Genomic DNA, 23,730 nt, shown 5'->3' on the forward strand with positions numbered 1-23,730 from the left:
CTTTTCACGTACTTCGATGATCTCGACTGGTTCCAATATGAGCTTTCCTTTTTCATTGAGTGGTGGAAGTTCTGTGGCTACCAAGACGTTCTACCTTATAGCCTTCTTCAAGCATGAAACAAGAAAGAAGTTATGAATATGGCTTCCTTCTGAAAGTTCCAGCTCGTAAGCGACTTCACCAATGCGACAGACTATGCGATAGGGGCCATAAAATCGTAGCTTCAATTTTTCTTTTCCCTTTTCCTTCAATGAGGATTGTCGATATGGCTGGAGCCTGAGATAAACCAAGCCCCCTACTTTGGAACTCCTTTCCATTTGGCGTCTATTGGCGTACATATTTTGTTGATGCTGTGGCCATTGTAAATTTTCCTTCAGGTATCATAGGATGTCTTATCCCTCCTAAAGCCAGTCCCTCACCCTTGGTGCGTGACTCTCTCCTAGTACTGTGTCAATGAAGGAGAGGGGTTTGTACCCGTATAGAACTTTGAATGGTGTCATCCTAATGGACATGTGATATGTGCTATTGTAACAATATTCCCCTAGATGTATCCACTTGGCTCACGCTCGTTTTTGTGCCGAAACATAGTTTTGAAGGTAACCTTCAAGCCACTTGTTCACAATTTCCATTTATCCATCTGTCTGAGAGTGGTAACTAGTATTTGGTGACAATTCTATCCTTACCAATCGAAATAGTTTTGTCTAGAAGATACTGATGGATCGCTCATCCGGATCATTGACAATGTTTCGGGGTAACATGTGTAGACGAAAGACTTCTCTAAAAAACAGTTTGGCAATTTGTGCGGCCTGAAAATGTGAGGGGATGGCGAAGAAATGTGCATACCTTGTCAATTTTTCAACCACCATGAAAATACAATCCTTCCCATTTACCTTGGGAAGCTCTGTTATGCAATCCGTCGAGATACTTTCCCACTTATGTTTTGGAATTGGCAGAGGTTGCAGTAACCCAGTAGGTAGAGTATGTTTGGATTTGTTTTGCTGGCACAATGCACACTCTCTTACATATTGCAACATGTCCCCTTTAAGTCCTTTCCATGAAAACCTCTCCCGGAGACTTCTGTAAGTTTTGAGGAAACCTGGGTATGCTGCCAAGGGTGAGTCGTGTACTTCAAGATTTTTTGCATGAATTTGGATTTTGGCACTAAAAATATTCGATTATTATAGTAGATAATGTCATCCACCACTTTGTACCGATCATCTTGGGTGTTGCCATCCATTAGTTCACAGGCAAATGTGTTTTTGGAATATTCTACTAACAAGTGTGCCTTCCAGTTAGCTGAAATCTGGTTTAGTGAGCAGATGGTAGGTTTCCTGGACAAGGCATCTGCAACCACATTGTTCTTTCCTTTCACATATTCAATGTCAAAATCAAAAGCTTGGACCTTGCTTACCCATTTTTGTTACCTCTCGTTCAAGTCCCATTGCTCTAAAAAAATCTCAAACTGTTGTGATCCGTACAGACGACAAACTTAGCACCCACCAGATACTGTTGAAACTTGGTTATTGCGTGTACGATGGCCAACATTTCTTTGTCGTAGATAGAATATAAGCAATCTGTTTGTGTAAGCTTCCTGCTCTCATAAGCTATGGGGTGTCTATCCTACATCAGTACCACGCAAATGCCTTCTGATGAGTCGCACTTCAGAATGAATGGTCGAGTAGAATCAAGTAATGCAATGACGAGACAAGTGCTCTTTGCCTCTTTCAGTTTATCAAAAGTGAGTTGTGCCTTTTCGTTCCACTGGAAAGACCCCTTGTCAGATCCGTTAAGGCTGTGCTGAGCTGAGAGAATCTTTTAACGAACCTTCGATAATAATTGCACAGTCTGAAAAACCCTTGCAAATCCGTGTGATTTTGGGGGGGGCGCAATCAAAGATAGCCTGAATCTTCTCCTGATGAACTCAAACTCCATATTTATTGACAACATGCCCCCAGGTACAATATTTCTGTCATTCCAAATTCACACTTGGATTGCTTGGCGAACAAAGACTACTCCATGATCCTTAGGACTTCATCTAGAGGCTTCAGGTGCTTGTCCCATGTCCTGCTATAAATAAGAAGATCATCAAAAAATACAAATAAGTACTTACGTAATTGTTTGTTGAAGATGCAATTCATGCATGATTGGAATGTAGCAGGTGCATTTTTCAATCTGAATGGCATGACCCAAAATTCATTATGCTCGTAGTGACAATGAAAGGCCGTCTTTTCTACATCTTCCCTTATGCGGATCTGATGGTATCCGAAATGGAGATCTATTTTTAAAAAATAGACTGCGCCATGTAATTCATCCAACAACTCATCTATCCTTGGAATGGGATATCTATTCTTTATTTATTTTTGTTCAATGCACGGTAGTCCACACACATGCACATCGTCCCGTCCTTCTTCTTGACTAATACTACTGATGATGTGAAGGGGCTTGAACTGGGATGGTTCCATCCTTTCTCCAGTAATTCCTGAATAGTCTTTTCGATCTCATCTTTGAATTTCTTGGGATGACGGTAGGGTGTGGTTGTGACCGACTTGGCTCCAGCTTCCAACTCGATAGTACGTTCAAACCCTCGATGAGGCTGTATGCCAGGAGGAATGTCAATGAAAACTTTATCATGTGTACTCAAAATATTTTGGAGATCATCATCTTGGGGAGGTGTCTATTGCCCTTTTATAGGTTCCACTGAGACAAAACAATGTGCAACCCACACAACGTCATCACGTCGAAAAATTGCATCCATCTTATGTGCAAAAGCTTCCTTCGGACCTTCATTTGCCATTCCACAGAGAACGACCTTTCCATCGACAACAAAGTGAAGTCCATCCATTTGAAACTTTGAGTGTATTCATCAAGTGTCTCCATCCAGTGTATGCCTAGAATAACCTCCATATCATCAAGGTCCACTATGAAGAAATCCTCGGTCAGTGTGTGATTCGCCATTGTGATACTTAGTTGCGGAATAAGGTGTGTGCAGGGCAAGAGGGTCCCTGTGGCAACCTTGACCTGGAACCCTGCGTGCGTCTCCGTAGGTAGATCTCTTCATTTCACAAGAGAGGAGTTTATGAAGTTTAGCTTAACTCCGCTCTCGAGCATCACCATAACCCTTTGTCCTTGAAGGGTTCCTCGTACACCAAACACTGTGCACCTCAGGGTACCAACTAGGGCGATAGTTCCTCCGCGTCGCTGCAATTCTTTCTGTATAGTTCAAACTAACCATGTTGGTGTTGTCATGATGTTGGTTGTCTTCGGTGGGTATTTCTTCTTGTTCATCCTCATCGTTGGACAGGACCTCAATGTAATGGATCTTCCCTTTTCCGAGGCATCTGTGGCCTGGTTCCCAAGGTCCCTTGCAATTGAAACATAGTTTCTTCCTTTGGAGCTCGTGTCTGGTAGCTTCATCCAACAACGACTTATTGGGCAGAGGTTTATTATCTCTGTCCCTCAGAAATACCAGCGGTTTGGAATGTGAGTAACTTGGTGAGAATGATATTGATGATGATGCCATACTTTGTGCCTTCTTAATGGCCTCCGATAGGGTGGTAGGATTGAACGCCTTTACCCAACCTTTTAGTGGTTCTGTCAGTCCGTCCATGAAGAGCACTACTCGTCTTCTTTTAGAAATGCCCGTGACCAAAACAGAGAGTTTTTGAAATTCCGCAATGTATTGGTTGATTGATCAAGTTTGTCTCAGCTGTGCCAAATCTTTGAAATTGATTTCCGGATCTTTACCATCAAAAAAATCTATCAATCTCTCAGTGATTTCCACATAAGTATTTATTTAATCATGCTCCAACGTGATGGTGTCGTGATGCCACCATTCACTTGCAACTCCCTCTAGGTGCAACGTTGCAAATTTAATTGCTTCTTCTTCTGGCATGGGATTAAGCTGGAAGTATCGGCCTTCATTACCCATGCTTGCACAGATATGGATCCAAATCCGTCAAATGGAGACAGATTTACTTCACTCAACTTTCTTCTGAGATCATCGTTAAAGTATCCTCGGTTTTTGTGAAAGAACCCCTACTATATGGGTCACACAAAAGCAATACTGGATTGAAACAATTCGTCAAATACTTATCATGAAATCTTCAGATTAGATTACCTCCAGCGAAATGCATGAAATAAATTTACCAGTAATACTCAAAGAAGGATCTTATTGCAACAATATTCGTTAATGATTTCATAAACTGTACAACAGAGCCCAAACGGAATATAGATAACTAGATAATATTTAAAAACCTGAGTTCGCTGTTTCATGAGTTTATCGAATTTGTTAGAAAACACTGCCACCAACCCTGGTAATCCACTAAGCATTCGTTCCCATTTTAGCAATGATAGTATTTGATTCCGCAGTCGTCCCAGCCAGTCAGGTTGCGAATTTCAGAGATAAATTTCATCTCTTGCGGTGAGCTGTACTTAGTCCCACGAATTGATCAAGACTTGCGATTATTTTTTCAAACTCCCAATTTAATGGCGTTAATAAAACTGCCGATTGCGCTGGAATATCATTCCCTAGGTCCGAAGGTTCGCTCTGAGTCCGTCGGATGTGGCCTACGATTTAATATCGTCTCCATACAATGGCATTGTTGGAAGGTAAGGCAGATTTTAGAACTGTTATTCTTCCACGCGATCCATCCTCCTTGAGTTATTATGATTCTTACACCGAAAGTTGCCCAATCCTGCGCAGACTGAGTCGGCAAGCCAGACCAGTAGTAATCCGATGCTTCCTTATTTCTTCTATAGCCGGCTGATAACAAAACGCCCTTTTCTATGCTCGGATTGGATCTGTTTGAGGACGGGTAGGTCTGGATGATGATTTTCGGCCCTATCTGAAGGGTTGATTGATCAGAGATGTGCTCCCGTTAATTCCTCCAAACCTGCAACAGATGACACCTTCTATATGATATCTTAATGATCACGAATTGGTCTTAGACCGCAAAACTTTGTCCAGATGAAGTGATTGTGATATCACTTCCAAATTCGCAATGATTCGGATGATATTTCACACCCTCAAAATCGCTTATCAATGGGAGTTATCGTTCCCAAAGATAGTCTGAGAATTTGCAGACCAAATGGCAACAAATTGCTCCAAATGGAATAGAAATCAAGTTCATAAATCGCTTGCTTTAAAAGGGAGCCTTATGTCCACTATTTATTCACTTCACTGAGAAGTTTCTGGAAGTTTTCCGGAATCATCTTTTATGATGTACTTCAATTATTAAACTTTATAAAATTAAATAAATAACTTTATAAAGTTGGAGTACAACCTTAATTTAATATTAGAACGAGTAGGCCCCACTTACTAAATTATTATTCTTCGAAAGCAAAATTGTAATCATCGGAAGACAAAAATGACCCTCTTCCCATAATCATTTGCCTACGAGAGTCGATGATAGGCAAATCCCCTGTTAAAGTTATGTCGCTAAAAAGGGGACATGACATTTTGCCTCCCAAATATCATATTCTCAGGCCTATGTAATCTTTGTAGGATATATCTTCCTCAAAATTTGCATTCTTCTAGTCTTCTCTTAGTTGTTCTTGCATCTCTTCAAAGGTTGGTTGTTTCCCTCCGTGTGGTGCCTCTATCCGTGGGGGAAAAGATGACATCGAAGGTCGAGAGGGTGTTGGATGAGAGTTTGATTTACCCAACACCGAGTCTGCCCTGTGACCATTTTGTTCTCCGGATATTTTATTTTCTGCCAATTTCTTGAGTCTCTTCCATGAGTCGCTGAGTATCAGTGATCTGTGCTTGATTCCTGACAAGTTCTCTTAGTAGTGCCACGAGTTCGACAACTGTCAGTTCCAGTTCGACAACCATTCTTCCAATGGAACGTGTCCTCTTTCAGCTATAAACTCTCATTCACTGTCTACAGGCTGGTAGGATCGAAGCTCTGATACCACTTTAATGTTCTCTAATAACTCCAAATTGAACGAGTTATAGGAAACTAGAATGGTCGTACTAATGTGACCAGGTATCCACGGACTAGAAGGCTGTACGGACTGGAATGGGGTTACTATGTGACCATACGGTGGCAATTGAACAGCCGTACGGTTAGTTACCAAGGGTCGTACTAAAAGATCCCGGATGGATCTCTGCTGTTAAACTGTTGTAATTTTTTATATTTAATTTTGTTTTCCTGTTTATTTATGTTGTCTTGCAGAACTAGACAGAAGTGCAGAAAGATTTGCTTGTTTTTGATAGTTTTATAACATAGAAAGGAATAGGGAACAACAAACATGAAACAAGATTGGAATAAATAAGTATACAGCAAAAATCAGATTTATTGCAAATCGTACCAGGCAGATGTGTCTGAATTATAGAGCCAAGCAATCAATCCAATGCATTTCCCAAAGCTCACATACAAATTTGATGTCAAACTTGGAAGGTGAAGATTGTTCTCGAATCCAGCATACATATGTAGGTGAATATAAGCAATATCCTATACACCACGTGGTGTAACTGCTGCAAAATGTGTTCCACAGGCTGAAATGAACCACGTCCCAACTGGAAAGATGATTTGCCACGCTGAAATCCCAATGAGAATTGATGCCTCTGTCCTTAATGACCACGCACAATGCATAAGAAATCTGGTGCCAAAGATTGCTGAGGGCTACGTCCCAACCAACCACTAACCTGGGGTTTGCGTCCCAGACTATAAATTGCCCATTCAGAGCAAAATCATAACAAGTTGTCAAATATGCAAAAGATGATCTTAGAATGAAGCTTCCATCTGCTTATAACCCCCTCTCAATTGCAAATCGAACCCTAAGTGTCTCCAAGTGGCGTTGTGTAGTGAAAGTGTTATAATTTCTTATTTTAAAGTGGTCATGTTACTAGAAAATGACCTTTTTCCTCATAGATAGAATTCCATTCACTGAAATGCCTTGAGACCAAAGAGAAAGATTTAGAGAATTTCGAGACCTTTCCAACGAGCTATCACATTATAGGATGCGCATCCAGATGAGGCCAAAAAACCCCTTATTACTCCAAAATGGCTAAAACTTAACCTTATTTAATTATTAAACGCTAACTTAGGAAATATTAAAAATATAACCCAAATAGCCACAAAATGCCCAACTGACATCACAAACCATAAAATCATCCTGTCACCTGTCTGTAACTGAAGTCGGAAATCAAGGATCCACTGGCAGTCTCATCCCTAAAATCTAGGGATAATCCTAAAATTTAGGAAACAAGCCCTATCCCTCTGAAACTGAACCCAAAGAGTAATCTCATGGAGACCCAACCCTGGGCAAGATCATACCTCCTAAAAAGTAGGAACTGCCTCCTAAAAACAAGGAACGTCTCCCAACTGATCAATAATTGCCAGAACATCAAGTCCCCAACACTGAATAACCATACTAGGTCTCTATCCAACCCTGTCAGCCTACAAGACCCCATAATAAGCTGACTCACATGTCTCTCCTAGACTGAGCTAGAGTGGGGACATGACACATACGGTGGATTGTGGGGCAACAAGTATGTCGTACGGTGATGAAGGGTGGTGGTACGGGGTGTAACTATGACCATACAGTGGATGAACGGGTATGTGGAAAGCAGTACGGTGGGTGTAGACACTGAAACAAGAAGGCCGTACGGTGGGATAAAGAGGGCCGTACGGTGATAGTGATGGATACTGTACAAAAGAGTGTGGATGCCGTATGGGATGAAGTACGGAGCTTGCAGACAACATAATGGACGGAAAATGTAAGAGAACACAAAACGTTTTATGAAATACCTTATTCATTCAACACAAGAGAATTTGATCAAATTACACATAATGACTTTACCAATTACAATATAATAGTGCTCCGATTTGCCAGATCTGAGTGAAGTATTACATGCAACAACGGAATAGGGTGAGGGTTGAATCCCACCGAAATTGCATGAGCCAAATAAGGAAAATCTTTCACTTCCGAAATGGTGAATAATCCAGAACTTTGACAGGAATTCACTAATACATAGAAATAATCCAAAAACATGCCTACTACTACCTACAAGCTGTGTTTAAATACTTGTCGAGAAAACCTTCCGAGGGTGTACAAAGATAGCCGATGGCCAAACTACCTGCAGAAACAAAATAAAAATGGGTCCGAGATATTAACAATAGTTTGATAAATGATTTATTTTTTAACGGGAACATTACGGAGCTCACCCCCACTATTTGGGTGAGGAAGGTGGAGAGGGGTGTAATATGTACCTTAATAATTTTTTTGAGAATTTGGAAATGTTATTTAGACTTGTATTTACGAAAGCAAACTGCTTTTATAACTGATTTTAAGCTTTGCACATGCTTTACTGCTGTTGGCAAGTGAGTATGACAGGAATACAAGCAAACAACTATGCATTGAATAGATTACATTTGCAAACACCTACAGGGATAACTTTAAGAAACCCCGCTTTGGAAAAAAGTATAAGATCATGGCGAATCCAACTTTATTTTAGGGGAAAAATTTATTTTTTATTGGCGATTTATTTTTCAAAGTAGGGAAAAATAATTTTATTTGCGATTTTGTTTTTGTCGCATAAAAATTCTGTAAAACCTTGGCAAATTTTTAATGATCAAAGAAATTCACGTCTAGAAGTACAAATACCTAGAAACTATAATTTTATATCATCTAAACCACAGTAACCCTTATTAATCATCGGATGATCCTAAATCAATGGTATAAATCCTATTTCGGGTCAAAATGTGAATAGAGAACAAGTTTTAAAGAAAGTCGACGGAATAATGACACCTGTCCACAATTAAACCTATTTCTAGCCAAAGATTAAAAGGATAAAACTTGAAATGTCTTTGAAATAGAGACATGTGACAAGTATATGTACTGAACATATAACATAAATATTTACCACATATTGGCGAATGTGTTCATTCAATAAGACAAGCCTTGTAAATTGTAGGCGAAAATATCTAGGTTGCATGGGTACCTACCCCCCTCCGAAGCAAGGTAAGTTCGAACCGGTTTGAAGTTCGGGTCTGGTTCGAACTTGGTTTGACCAAGGTCCTTTTTTGTCATAATTGGTTTGATCTAGTTCTAACTGGGTTTGAAACTAGGTGAGCCACCTTAAAAAAATCGAACCCAGTTCGAACCTGCAGAGATGGATGACTAGGAAGTGTTTAGTTAGCAATTTTTTATAATTTTTTGGCATCCATAAAACCTAAAATGGTGTTATTAATTGGTTTTGTTCCTTCTCATTGTCATTTTATATTTCTAAATATGTTATTTTGTCTTAAGGGAGAGCACATAAGTTTTTGAGCAAGCATTCGATTGTGCAAGGAGGAGTTTGAATATTGATTTGTTTGTTTCCTTCAAGTGTTTGTGTATCATTCATACACATTTGCATGCTTGCAATGGCTGGAAAAGGTAAGATCTTATTCCATTTGCTATTATTTTTGTTCTAGTTTTTTCATTTTTCCATTTCTCTTTCAATCTTCATATGTTCTTGAATCTTTTCCATTATTCCAAAATTTGTTATTTTCTTCCATATAAATTATGAACACATATCTAATTTTTTGCCATAGGGAAAGGAATGTCATCTACCTATTCATCAATAGCCAACACCGAACAAAGAATGGAACTCAACTCTGATTCTCCTCTATGGAAGTATGTAGACATTATAAAGACCCTTCCAAGAGGTGGTGCATTCTGTTGGAGATGTCAGGGATGTGGTGTAGAAAGAAATAGTTCTTATTATCGTGTGGTAGGTCATTTATGTGGTTACGCTGGTACAGGAGTAAGAAATGCCCTGGCAAAAAAGGTGCCCCTATACCAAATCAAACTGTGTTAAAATATATTGAAGAGCATGAGCTGACAGAAGAGAGAGAAGGATGTAGGGCAACAGAATTCAGTAGCAATAAAAGTAAAAGAGCAAAGGGAATGCAACCCCCCTCAGATGTTATAGTACAAGACCACCCCTTCTTTAGTATTGCAGCGGACACTGACATTGAATCTGTCCCTGTTGTACACAAGAAAGGGGCCACTAGAAACCGCTTTTCAAAATAAGGGCCGGGAAATTGCTGACATTAAGGTGGGAAGATGCTTGCATGCAAATGGGTTGTCTTTTAGTTTTCCGCTTTCCATTTTGGAAGGACATGTTGAGGGGTGCCAATGAAGCTCCAAAAGGGTATTGTGGCCCTGGGTATGAAAAAGTGCGCACCACCTTGTTGGATGACGAGGTCCAACAGATTGAAAATCAATTGAAGTCCATAAGAGACTCATGGGTTGAGATGGGTGACAATTGTTTCAGATGGTTGGAAGGATTCTAGGCACCGTCCCTTGATCAATGTCCTTACGGTGTCCCCTAAAGGGGCAATGTTTCTAAAAGCGGTGGATTGTGAGGGCAAAGTAAAAGATGGGCCATTTATTGCTGATATCCTAATTGGTGCCATTGAACAAGTGAGTGCAAGCAATGTTGTCCAAGTCATAATGGACAACGCAAACTATTGTAGAGCAATAGGTTTGCTGGTTGAATCACTGTATCAACATATCTTTTGGACACCTGTGCAGTCCATTCACTCAATCTTATGCTACAAAAGATTGAGAACCAAATTGAGTGGATCAAGATAGTGTATGAAGAGGCTGAGGACATACAAATGTTTGTCACCACATGACTCAAGCTCTTTTCAGGATCTACTCAAAATTGGAGCTATTGAAGGTAAATGAACTTGAACTCAATTTAAATTTATTAATTTAATTTTTAATATGACAATTTCTGATTTTTCATATTTTACTTGTGCAATGTGTATACTCTTCTCTAAAATATGTATCTAATAGTTCTTGTTTTTTGCTCTAATTTATGTCACAAGTTGCTAAGACCCATTTTGCATCACATATAATCATCTTAAGACGACTTGTGCAAGTGAAAGATGCACTTCAAGGTATGGTAATCAGCCACAATTGGGGTGTATGGAAGGAAAAGAACACTGAAAGGGCAAATAAAATAAAGGATAGGCTATTGGCTGGGTCATGGTGAGAACGTGTGGAATATCTCCTTAAGATCACCGAACCCATTATGAGCATGCTTAGGTACACTGACATGGATAGGCCTTGCCTTGGAGAGATCTATGATGGCATAGACTCAATGATTGAGCAAATCAAGCAAGTTATAAATGAGAAGGAGCAAGATCCGCAAGAGACCTTTTTCAAACAAGTGCAAAAAATTATTGATGAAAGATGGAACAAAATGACTACCCCATTACATTTGCTTGCCTATGCCTTGACCCCCAAATACTATAGCTCACAATATTGTGATCTACCAAGAAGGTTGCTACCATATAAAGATATGGAAGTGTCTAAAGGGTACCAAGCAGCATTTAGAAGAATATTTCATGATGAGATGTAATCATGAATGAGTTCATAGAGTTTGTCAATGCTAGAGGTCAAAGTGATGATGCTCTTTCTCATCAGTTCAAGAAGGATGCTCATGGTTGGTAGTACCTCCATGGCATAAAATTCCAAACATTGCATCCCTTTGCAATCAAAGTTATATCACAAGTAAGTTTTATTTTAAAAAAATTAGCTCACTTTATCTTCAAATGAATCATGACTAGAGAGTGATTTTAATTTTTTTATAAGATAGAATTAATTCGTTTTTAATTGCTTACCCTATGTTGTCTTTATAGGTTGCTAGCTCTTCTGCATCAGAAAGAAATTGGAGCACTATTCTTTCATCCACTCGATGAAGTGCAATAGTTTGCAATAAAAAAAAAGCACAGAACCTAGTATTTGTGTATAACAACTTGCGCCTTCTTTCGTACAAGAGTCAAGAATACGAAGAAGGGGAGACAATGAAGTGGGATGTAGGTGCAGAGATTGCAGACTTGGATGTTTCCACTGCTCGGCTTACAATTGATGATTTTGATGACTTTGATGTCAATACCATTGTTGATTCTGCTACTGATCCCATTGGCCTTAGTGCAAGTAATACTGGAGGCGGAGAAGAAGAGGATGAAGAAGAAGTTGAAGAAGAAGACGATGAATATGAAGAAGAAGATGAAGATTGAAGAACTTAGAACTAAGAATATTAATAGATTTTCATTCCATTAGTTAAACAATGAATGTGAAACAATGATACTTGAACTTGATATTTTAAATGTTTTGAATTTTTGATGTTGAAGTTGATTGAACTATGTTACTATATGATGGTATGATCACGATGATATGTTATTGTTTATGGTATTTTGAAGTTTTTGTTGTTTAAATGTGTTTATGCTACTATGCTACATTGTAATTTTAACTCATGCTTCATAAAAATGTATATATATATATATTAATAATTTTTACATGTTTTTGTACTAACAAACTCAAACAAACCCAAACCCCTTTCCAAAATTTTGTCGAACTTGCGAACTGGTTCTCGAACTTCGAACTTGGAACCAAACCCGAACCGGCAACTTAGAATAAAAGCCATTGGCTAGAGTTTTGATCTCTTTGCCTATGCTCCATTGAATGTGACACCGTTCTCTGATTTTTTTGAAGGCCGGCCAAGGACCTCTTCATTTCATGAAGAAGCCTTTCTCCCATAGATCATTCACAGAGACATTCCATTCATTGTTTCTATGAGCACTTTGACATCCATTGAATGAATGATTGAGGGATTTTGTTTACAAGTTTGTCCAACTGGGCACAAGGTTTTTGAATGCCAATTTATTTGGTCTGGCTTCTTGAGGTTGAAGGGGCAATTGAATATTTGCGTAACCCGAACGGTCATGTTGTTGGTCCTCTTGACGATTGCTCTTGTTCCAAGTAGTTTCCTGGGTGGGTGGAGAATGTTTCCCTCTTCCTAGATAAGACCAGCCATTTTTGAGGGCCACAATTTGTGAGGTTGTGATGAACCCTATTTTCTCTCTAAAACGTCTGATGATAGGCCATTGACATTCTGAAGAGCCACTGTAACCCAGCAACCATGTTGAATGAAACCCCTACCAGGGTGCGGCTTGCATTCTACCATTTGTTTTGCCCTACAATTTAAGAAATATTGTTTTATAAATATACGTAAATTTTAAGACCATTGAGTTTAAAATTTGAACATTCATTAGATGATCCAAATCTGCCAGAGGGAGATAATATCTCAGATGATTTTGAGCCTTTGGAGATTTGATAGGTAAAATGAGGCTTAGTTTCATAGGCTGTGCCTGTAGCCTGTTATATTTTGATGTTTGAGACTTTTGGATACATGTTTGCGACATTTGTATTTGGATATTTATATTGATACACCATGACTTAGATTTTTGAGACTATTGTTGTAATGCTGTTATACTGATTTACACTGCTGCATACAACTGTTTTAACTTGTGAATCGGGGATTTATTTGCATATTGTATTGTTAACAATCATTTTTTAACATCTCTCTATCTCTCTCTCTATCTATAAAACATTAAAATCTTAATATATTTTGTGAATATTGTAAGTACAGTACATAATTGTTTATTACTTGTTTAGTTTTTTGCAGTAGGGAGCTTCCCCTTTACTGTAGATGAAAATCACATGTTCTCTAGTTATCTTGCCACATTAATACTAGAAATTGTGACTGCCCATGAGGTGAGGAATATAAAATTTTCAGATTGGATGGGACATTTTCGAACATGTAACACTCTTTTAGTTGGTTTTCATTAGTTGTATTATTGCATGTTGTTGACTTTCATTAGCAAAGCAGTCTGGGTCTTCTTGTCAATGCCTGTTTTGTTATTGTCTTCCCTCATACAACCATTAGAGAGGTTGAATATTTGGCCTGGTAAGAGTCTTGGTCTATCCATTTCATAGTTGACTTGGAGGTTGTTTCTTTGCTCATATCTTTTAGTCATTTTGTGGTCTTTATTCCTGATCATACAGTTGCATCAAGAATCGTCTTCACCATACCATGCAGATCAGAAAAGTAAAGTGAATATCAATCTTCACTATACCTGGAGACCTCTGTCATTCTGCCTTCCTTTTCTTTTGGTAGACAGCCTTCCTCGTTTGCAAGGAAAGATGGAATAGCTCCACTACACTCGAGGGGCCTGCAAAAGTTATTATTTCGACTGTAGTTCTCAGATCAGAAAGAAATTAACATAAATGTGTACTCTGCAGAATGATAAGCTACATGCTAAATGATTCGAGAGACATTTTTTTTAAGGACTTTTTAAAGATTGTGGCTGTAATGTATTGTGTATGCACTATATTCTTAATGCAAATGCTCAACATGTGGATCTGTGCTTTTGTTGTAGGTACTTTTTGGCTGATACTGTGGCTGGGGAACTGACTTTTGGGTTCAAAAAGCGATTGGAAGATCAATTCTTCATGCAGCGATTTAGAATGAGACTTGAGTCCGCTATTTTAGCTGTATGACATCAGTTTTTAATTTTTTTTTTTGGTAATTAAGGTTTTTAATTTGAGTAAAAGTCATAAAAGAAAAGTATATTATGCTTGCTCGGGATTGTCATCGAGGATCATCATTTTGGAAATTTACATACATTCTAAATTCTAACACCACGAACAAAAGGAAGATCTACTTCCAGTTTATGTTGATTGCAGAAACTGACAAACAATCCACATTCCTTCCAAACTACAATGATTCCTTCCATGCAAAAAGCAGAGTCTCCGCGCAAACCATTGGACCAACAATAATTCTGTAATCCGGATATCCTTGCCAATTTCTAGCCAGACCACTTACTTGCCTGTCTTGGGATACTGGCTTAAACCAAAAGTTGGCATTGCTTCTGCAATTGAAGCTTAACCAATGTTCTGCCCTGCCTCAATGCCAACAACCTGAACCCAAAATCTTAAAAAACGGTATTCTGTTCTTATGATACATCTATTGGCTGCAAATAGTATGAATCCCTCCACATCAACGTAAAAGCATTTGAAAAACTCTCCTTAGGAGGGTGAAAACCAACCACCCATCATCCACATCGAACCAAAGACCAGCATTTAACTTTTGTTTTGATTTTTTCACATCAAAAACACTAATGAAAACATGAGAGTACTAGCATCACAATGTCCATGCAGGGACCAACAAGTAGACAATTCTCTCAAGACCTCTTACCTTTAAGGGTTGGCAGCACAAAACCGTGGATCCTCTCATCCATCAGGGCATCCACCGTCCATTCTAGCTAGTCGCCATTATCCCTTTGCAATTGTGGGTTTTGAGCCCAAATTTGTAAACTCATCACCGTTTCAGCTTGATCTTTATGGTTCCAATATGCCCTTACTTTCATTTCCTTAATATCTTTATCTAAAACATGTATCATGTAATATCCCCATCTTTTTAGCATGTCAATTGAGTTCTTAGCCTTTACATTCTCCGAAGGCTAAGTGGAGAAATAAGGAGAAATTGATTAAATTAATTTCTTATAAAGTCATTATATAAATTAAAATTAAAAGGTGACTATATTTCATTAATTTAATTTTCTAGAAGCGCAACTAATTATTGTATTAGAAAGGGGGGAGCTTTTAGAGAGTGCATTCTCTAGAAGTACAACTAATTATTGCCTTGGAAAGGGGGAAGCTTCTAGAGAGTACAATTAAATAATATTTTATTTCCTTCTAGAAGGCTGAAGGAAAAAAATAAATAGAGACAAGAGTTTCATTTTTAGGCATCCGATTATTGTGAATTGCATTTGATATGAACTTGGGAGAAGAAACTAAGGAATTCTGATTTCAGTTAGCCATTGGCGAGCGTCAATACTTTAGTGTTGCAACCATTTGAGGTGGTGAAATATCTATTAAAACTGGCATTCAGGAGAACTTCATTCTGGAGTTTTATTTGTGCTTAAAATTGGAGAATACATTTATTGTTGGCTACTACAGTATGCGTGAATAGTGCCGCGGTATAGTATTTATGCTTGATTCCGATTGCAACTTTCATCTCCATGGTTGGGCATCACTATTATCAGGTTTGTCTTGCAATTATTAGTAGTTAGCATTGTAATTTTTAGGTATATAATTTTGCTGTTGTAAGTGATAATTTAGAATCAGATTTTGACATTGTTGTAGTCATTGTTGTCTTGCATTTTGTCACCACAAAATGCAGGTAACAGTACGAAAATATTTCAACTTAGTTTCGCATTTTTCTGAGTTTAGTTCGTTATTTAATTGGTTAGTATTGATCAACCAATCAGTACCAATTATAGTGAATCTTTTTATTGAAGAATTTCGTCAAGTCTTTTTCATTTTTCTGATTGTTGAGTCTATGTTTGATTTTTGAAGCCTTCACAGTCCGTTCTTTGCTTTTGAGTTTGTGTTTGCTTGCTTTTAGTCTTTTGGTTTTGCTCATGTCATGCCTTTCGTTTTTCCCTTCATTTCAGTCTAACCTAGAAGTCAATTGGAGTTGTCAGTCAAGAGTTGTGCTCGTTTTAGTGCCTTAAAAGTAGACATTTTAGGTGCAACAACATGAATTAAAAATATGATGTTATATTTTCAATTTGACATTCACTTTTTGAAAAATATAACATTATATTCACTTTTTATTATGTTTTAAAGTTGCTTTTACTTTAATTTTATAACTTAAAGTGACTATAGTGCACATATGTTGTAATTTTAAGTTGAGTTACTTTTTAATTTTCACTCAAAGTAACTATATAACTATATAGTTTCATTTTAATTTTTGGTTTTGAAAATCAAATGCTTATTTAAATGTTACTTTAAAATGATGTTTATGTATTATATTTCATAATATGATAAATAAATATTGTTTTTGACCCATTTTTGTAACATTTTTATAATATTAAGTGAATTGAATGACTTAAAGACTTCATAAGTGGACATTTTATATACAATAATATGCAAAATCTATCAGAAGTGAACTTTTTACATGCCATTGCGTATAAAGTTTACTTTGGTGGACTTTTTTGATGTCATTACATCAAAAGTTCACCATAAGTGGACCTTTATGATGTTATGACATGAAAAGTGGAGTTTTCATGCCCTCCAAAAGGTCTGATTTTTACTTGATGCATATTTTAAAATATGCTATGCATCCAAAAAAGTCCGATTTTGAAAGAAAAACATGCATTTGGCCTCCAAGAACCCGATTGTGCTCATAACTTGAGATTTACTTGGTGGATTTGCATGAAATCTTCTCCATTGAAGATGTTTTTCCTTGGCAATGATATTCTTTGCATCAAGAATGGGTTTAACATGCTGAAAATTGTTTTTGGAGCTCAATCCTAGGGCATGTTTTTGAAGAAAAACTCCAAATACTTTCATTTTTGCTCATAACTTGAGTTTTTCTCAATGAATTTGCATGGGATTTGTTCCATTTGAAATGTTTTTGGATGACAATGAGTTTCCTTGCTTCTAAAATGGATTCATTTTGCCTCAAAATTTATATTTGAAAGTTTCATAATGGATCATGTTTTTGAAGAAATTTGCAGAAAAATCCATTTTTAATGCATGTTTTTCCTCCCAACTAAATCGATTTGGCATATTTTGGGGATTACATTGCATTGTAGTTCACGTTTTGATGTTTAATGATCAAAACGTTTTGATTTTACAGCATGAGGAAAAATGTTTTTACCAAAAACATCTTGCAAGCATGAACATTCAAAAATGTTGGATCTTGTAGTGTTTTTAGGGCACTTTTTGGCATCTTCTAACAAGAACTCCTTGTTTGCTGCCCTCTCCCATTGAAATTTGCAAAGTTGGAAAAGGTCATTACCATTTTAAATTTTTTTTTCAAACATTGGAGCATCTTTTTTCTTCATTTTTGACACTTAATCTTCATGTAAGTGGACTTCGTCCTCCTTGCTATTTAATTCATGCTTATCTTGCTGATTTTATGCATGAAATTACTTGATGGGTGCCATTTGTGAAAATCTTTGCCATGGAAAGTGCATTTTTCCTTTAAATTTGAAGTTTTTATTCATTTTCATGTTTTTTGTTCTTTCCTAAGTCCCAATTTCGAATTTGAACTTTGAAGTGCATTGCATCTTGGCATGTTTGAGTTATTTTCCGAAGGTATATTGTTTCTTTTGTGTTTTGTGTTTTGTGCTTGCTTGTCGGTTTTCTCCACTTGGAGAAATTACAGGTTCTTTTCCAAGTACTTGTTTTTGCTTCATTACATACGAAAGCGTCGTCATCTTTCACATTCCATTTCCATCTTTCCATGTCACAACAATTCATCTCTCACTCAACGAAATGCGATTACATGTTTTCCATCTCATTCACCATCAACACATGCATGTAATCCCATTTTTCGCATTCATTTTCATTTATTTCACTTTACGCATTTACTTGCACGACACGATTACTCGAAATGTCTATGTGCAATTGCATTCAAAAAGTTCGATTTTGATTAAAAGTCATATTTTGAAAAGAAAAAAAAAACGTCATCTTTGCCTCCCATGTACTTTGACTTCTCCTTTTCCCCAAAAGTGACTATAAAACTCATTATCTCACTTCCATTTTCCATTTCCATCTCTTCATATGCATTTCGTTTACATGAGTAAATACATGTTTCCACATCTTTCCATGCTTTCCATCTTGATCTTCCATTCACATTTACATGTAAAAGCTCGTCCTCCATCCACATTTGCATGTCATCTCACTTTTCATTCCTCATTACATGTTGCATTTACATATAATCATGGATCACGGAGAATTCACGACAACTTGAGCGAGAAAAGGAGAATTCACGAGAACTTGAGCAAGAAAAGATGGATCACATCATGTTTCCACATGACAATGAACAATTCAATAAAAAGAGTCAAGCTATCAAAAGACGCAAAACCATGGTTATCAAGGTGAATGTAGTGGCACAAAATACAGAAACTCCTGATCTTGTGATCTTTCAGGATTGCATCGTCAAGTACAAGGCCCTTCAGAGTTGTTTCCTTCTCTCTCTCGTCTTCTTTCTTCTTTCATGTTTGTAGTTGGAGAGGATGTATTACATGAAGATGTGTAATTACATGTAATGCGAGTTGCATGTATATGTATATGTAAAAGATGTAGTGCAAGTTGCATGTAACCCTTTATTTTCCTTTGTAGTTAAACTAGGTCAAAGTTGGTTGAGTTGCTCTCACTTTTTCCTCCACCTTTTTCTCAACTTCTTTGTCTATATAAAGGAGTGCCCCTTCAATTTAAAATCATCATTATCTTTTTGCATGAGAGCTTTGGAGAAATTGTGGCAGCAGAACTTTGTTTGTGTAAGCACTATTTTGATAGAAAGGGAATACAAAGGAGCATTTGATACTTAACTTTGATTAAGTGAGATTGTTATTTGTGTGAGTTGTAAGCTTTGTCTATAATTCATTCAAGTTATCTTTGATTCATATTATCTTGTGTTATTGGTAATTGTATCTTGTGAATTGAATAGAAAAGAGTTAAGAAGCAATTGAAGCTAGAGCTTTGACTAGGAGCAATTGTGAAAGTGTATAGCTAGAAGCTTTGTCTGTAGCTTATATTTTCTTTTTAATTCGCAAAATAGTTAAGTATTCTTACTTTTAGTAGTCTTTGTGCCCTAATTGTAAAGCTTGTTCCATATAGAAGTACGACCGGACTTAGAGCCAAACCGGTACATTTTTAGCTAGCCTTTGAGTTAGTAAAAGTTTATCGGTATCACTGTTTCTAGCTCTTGATAGAAGTGTAGTTAGAGATTCACCTTGCCCACTACTTGCTCTACGAGTAAGTGGATTCTTTCTTGAAAGTTAAGAAAAAAGGATATTGGTAACAACCTGTTTATAAAATTTCTCGACTTCTTACTTACCTTGAGTTGATCCAAGGAACGGTGAGTAGGGGGAGCCTTCCCTTTAAGTTAGGAGAGACTCTGTCTCAGATGCTATGGCTGGTTATCCTATTTTGCGACTAAATTTTTACCCAAAACTGTTGGTTGCAAAATATCCACCCAATAGTCATTATTGTAAGCCCATTTGTCTTGGCAAACTCATAGCAACATTGTACATGGGAATGAACTCAATAAAGGAGATAAATGTTGCATACCATTTGTTTGACGAAATGTCCATCTAATAGCATATATGATCAGCATAATAGTTGTATGCCAATTGTTTGTCAAAATGTCAGTTGGCTGTAGATATGCATTCCATATCTAGTTTCCATGCATATGAATAAAAAAAATACCAAAAAGAACTGCACTTGCATATGAGTTCATTTTAAGAGGCATTGTAATATCATTTGCAAACATTCTAAATTTTTTAGCATCATTCAAACTATATCAAACAATCTAAAACACAAAAAAATCAGAAAAGAGAAAGGCAACATACAAGTGTATGACAATATTCCTTGAGCTAAAATCAGTTAGTTTGGGCAAGGGATATTACATATCATATGTTCATAACCAACAATTTGAGCAGGTACCAACCCTCCTGCGCTTGCTTAAACCTTGCATGTTGCTAGCCCTCTTTGAATCTTGAAATGGAAGGAACAAAGTGTGTTCCTTCAATCTTCTCAAGCCCTGAACTTTGCTCTCCCACTCACAAGCCCAACTTTGGAATGGAGAAGTGAAGAATCTCTTCCATGTCGATTCTAGAGTGGTCTAGTACCAATTTCTCCATGGCGTACCTAATTCTAGCTTTTTGTTCACACAACTGGAGTGCCCATACCATGATCATGGAGAAGATGTCAGTGTTGGTTCGGTACTTGTTCTTAATTTCAATGGACATTTCCCCCAAAACAAGCTCCACCACCTCTGTGAGAAATTTGTGCTTAAAAGCAAACATGCCATCCATGCGCTATTTTTTTGCCTTACCATAAAAAGGGTTATGTTGGTTCGGATAGTTAAATGTAAAAGAAGACTCCATTCTGTCTTGTAGCCACACACCTACCACTTTTTCGTGAAGAGACCTTCTTAAGGGGCTTTAACAATTTGTAAGAAATAGAGAGATTGTGTTGTTGGTAAAGTCCATATTGTAGCCAAGGAGTAGAGTTGTATCCGGAAGGGCGCGTGATGGTTGAGTCACCCCTTCGGGAAGATATATGTATATCATCCTAATGAGCTACTGGATTATCATCATTGCAATCCTTGTAATTGGAATTGTATACTACTTATATGAATAAAGTATCTTGTTCAGCGTTACATTCTAATACCTTAATGCAATAAGTATTTGTTTACCTTGTACGGTAAACATTTGGACGTGGTATAAAAGAGGTGTTATGAAGATTAATGCTGAATCTGCTCAATAAGAATAAGAATAAAATAAAAGACAAGGATGATATAGCACAACATGGGAAACATTAATTTTAACACAACAGGCGGAGCCCAAACAGAAGTTTCAGCAGCTTACCGACGGACATCGAGGGGGTGAAGGAGCATTGACGGAGGGAGTGCATTCACGTAGCCAACCGAGGAGTCCCGAGAACTTGCTCAAAGAAATGTGTCAGAGATTGAATTTGGTAAAAGAGACAAGGGACAAGTTCCTAAACTTGTATACGTGAAGGGTAGAGAATCCGAATTGAAGGGAAGGAACCCGCACGGCTGGAAGTGCCAAAGGAGCACGAGCATGGGGTGAACTATTTGTTCTTGATACACCTGCCGAACGGGTACAGGTAGAGAATAGAACAACTTCGCTTGAAGGAGATCTCTTTACACCGAACAATGTAGTTGTCCGCAATACAGTTGTTCGAAGTATAGCGATTGTGCAGAACAACACGAGTACTGAGAACAACGCGAGTACTCAAAACAATGTAGGTACTCAAAACAACGCAGGTACACAGAACAATGCGGGTGCGCAACAAGTACCACAGATTCAAAAGAAGCTAGCAATGATAGGACCGAAGGAAAAATTGCTGAAGTTTAATGGCGATGGGATGAACGATCAAATCGGACATTGTAAAACATGCAAAACAATCTGGATGGCGAACGATGTAATGGACCAAAATGACTAGATCCGATAGTTTCCTGCAACCCTATAGGGTGTAACGATTGATCGGTTTTTGGATGCTGATCCCCACAAATTAACTTAATGGCCAAACGTCAAGAAATAATTCATAGCAGAATTCCAACTACTAAGGGATGATAACGAAATAGTAGTAGAAATATATAGTACGAAACAGGGAAAGAATAAAACAATCTGTGTATATGCAAGAAGGCTGAAGGAGTTGGTGGGAAAAATGGAAAGCCAACTAGCTGATAGGTTAAAGAAAAGGTGGTTTGTTGAAGGGCTATGATTAGCACTGAAGAAAAAGATGAAAATTGTACCTTTAGCTTCATACATAGATGCATATAATCGGGCAATGGATCTAGAGAGTGAGCAGAAAATGAGCAAAAAGAACAAATCATCGGACCTAGATGATTCATCTTCCGAAAGCAGCAACAACAACGAAGAGTCAAGTAAGAAGGTTCGAGCATTGCAGAAGGACATGTTATGGATGATGGAGTGCAAAAATTTGAAAAAGAATCCTGACTCAACGAAAGGAAGGGAACTATGGTGTACAGATTGTAAGGAAGAGGGCCATATAAAGGGCTCCTGTCCGAAGAAACAATTTTGCAATTTTGCCAAATTGCAGGACATTCCACCAAGGAATGCTCGTTCAATATGAAAACGAAGAGACACTAGTAAGTGTTACTGATGCAGAAAGTATCCACCTCGAAAGTAGGAATAAGTATGAACATTGATGCGGCAACCTCAGGAGGATACAGTAACAACCACCGGTGCCGAAGTTGGATATAGTACGATCCAAGTGGACGATCGATGATACAATGCCGTATGTGCAACCTCTGGGGACATTTTGCGAGAGATTGTACCATGAAGGGAACACCACAGCTATTGTGCAAATGGTGTGGTCCTGGAGACCATGAGGATTCAAAATGCTCGAAGCCCAGGGTAAACATATTAAGTATAGAAACATGTGATGATGAGGAGACATTAGCCATCACTCGGGAGTAGGCAAAGAAGGCAACGTATCTAGATGTAGAAGAGAAAAAGAAAAGGTTGCAACAAGCACGAGCAGAATTAGAAAAACAAATGGAAGCTGAAAAATCACAAGCAAAAGACATTGCCAGCACCTCAAGGAGGAACCTGACAGAACAAAATATTATACGAAAGATAATGTAGACGAAGGTTCCCATGAAACTGAATGACCTTCTTACAATGCCTCAGCTATAGACTGCAATAATGAACATGACACCACTCCCGAAAGTGTCAGAAGAGATAGGAAAAGATGGTAGCGGAATGACTGTGGTAGACCCAATGCTACTTGCACTCATTATAGGAACAGACACAATCATAGATGGAGCATCAGGAGTGAATGTACTACCGAAAGATGCATGGAAGAAGTTGGGGCAACCTACGTTATGACCACCTACATTTCAACTACTCACTACCGATTAGCACGGGATTAAGCCTTTAGGGACCTTGATAGCGCAAACTATAACCATCGGGACATAACCATTCTTATTGGATTTCATGGTCATACCATTAAAAATAAAAGGGTACGACGCCATCCTCGGATAGGGCTGGCTTGTACAAGTGAAAGTAAACCATGATTGGAAACAAAATACCCTATCCATGGAAGGCAGAGGCCGGAGATTTGTAATTGACCTACATACATAGATGGTAGGAGAGGAGGCAACATCCTTGGATTTCAAAGGCGAAGGAGACAACGAAGGGAAAAAGAGAATGGAACCTAATGAGGAAGGTATCCTAGATTGGAAGGAGGGTCTAACGATGACGACTTGGACTCGGTGAATGACCTACTTCATCGGCAGATGGAGGACTATGAGCTCTTTTCGAGCTGTAACATGTTAGGGGTCGAGGGTGAAAATAAAAGAGAGGAGAATG

General features: G+C 37.9%; 1 protein-coding gene across 2 annotated transcripts in view; it reads left to right on the top strand.

The window, feature by feature from the left end:
* The window catches only part of ABCI11 (non-intrinsic ABC protein 14), a 275,549-nt gene that overhangs the window by 82,167 nt on the left and 169,652 nt on the right, over positions 1-23,730 (top strand). For both annotated transcript variants that reach the window (XM_089825555.1, XM_089825547.1), the window contains exon 6: positions 14,224-14,338. In XM_089825555.1, the coding sequence (XP_089681681.1) occupies positions 14,224-14,338 (115 nt within the window). The remainder of the gene's footprint in view (positions 1-14,223; positions 14,339-23,730) is intronic.

The sequence above is a fragment of the Cupressus sempervirens genome, chromosome 1 (assembly GCF_028749045.1).
Source record: "Cupressus sempervirens isolate cs-2001-9-10 chromosome 1, ASM2874904v1, whole genome shotgun sequence".
Lineage (NCBI taxonomy): Eukaryota > Viridiplantae > Streptophyta > Pinopsida > Cupressales > Cupressaceae > Cupressus > Cupressus sempervirens.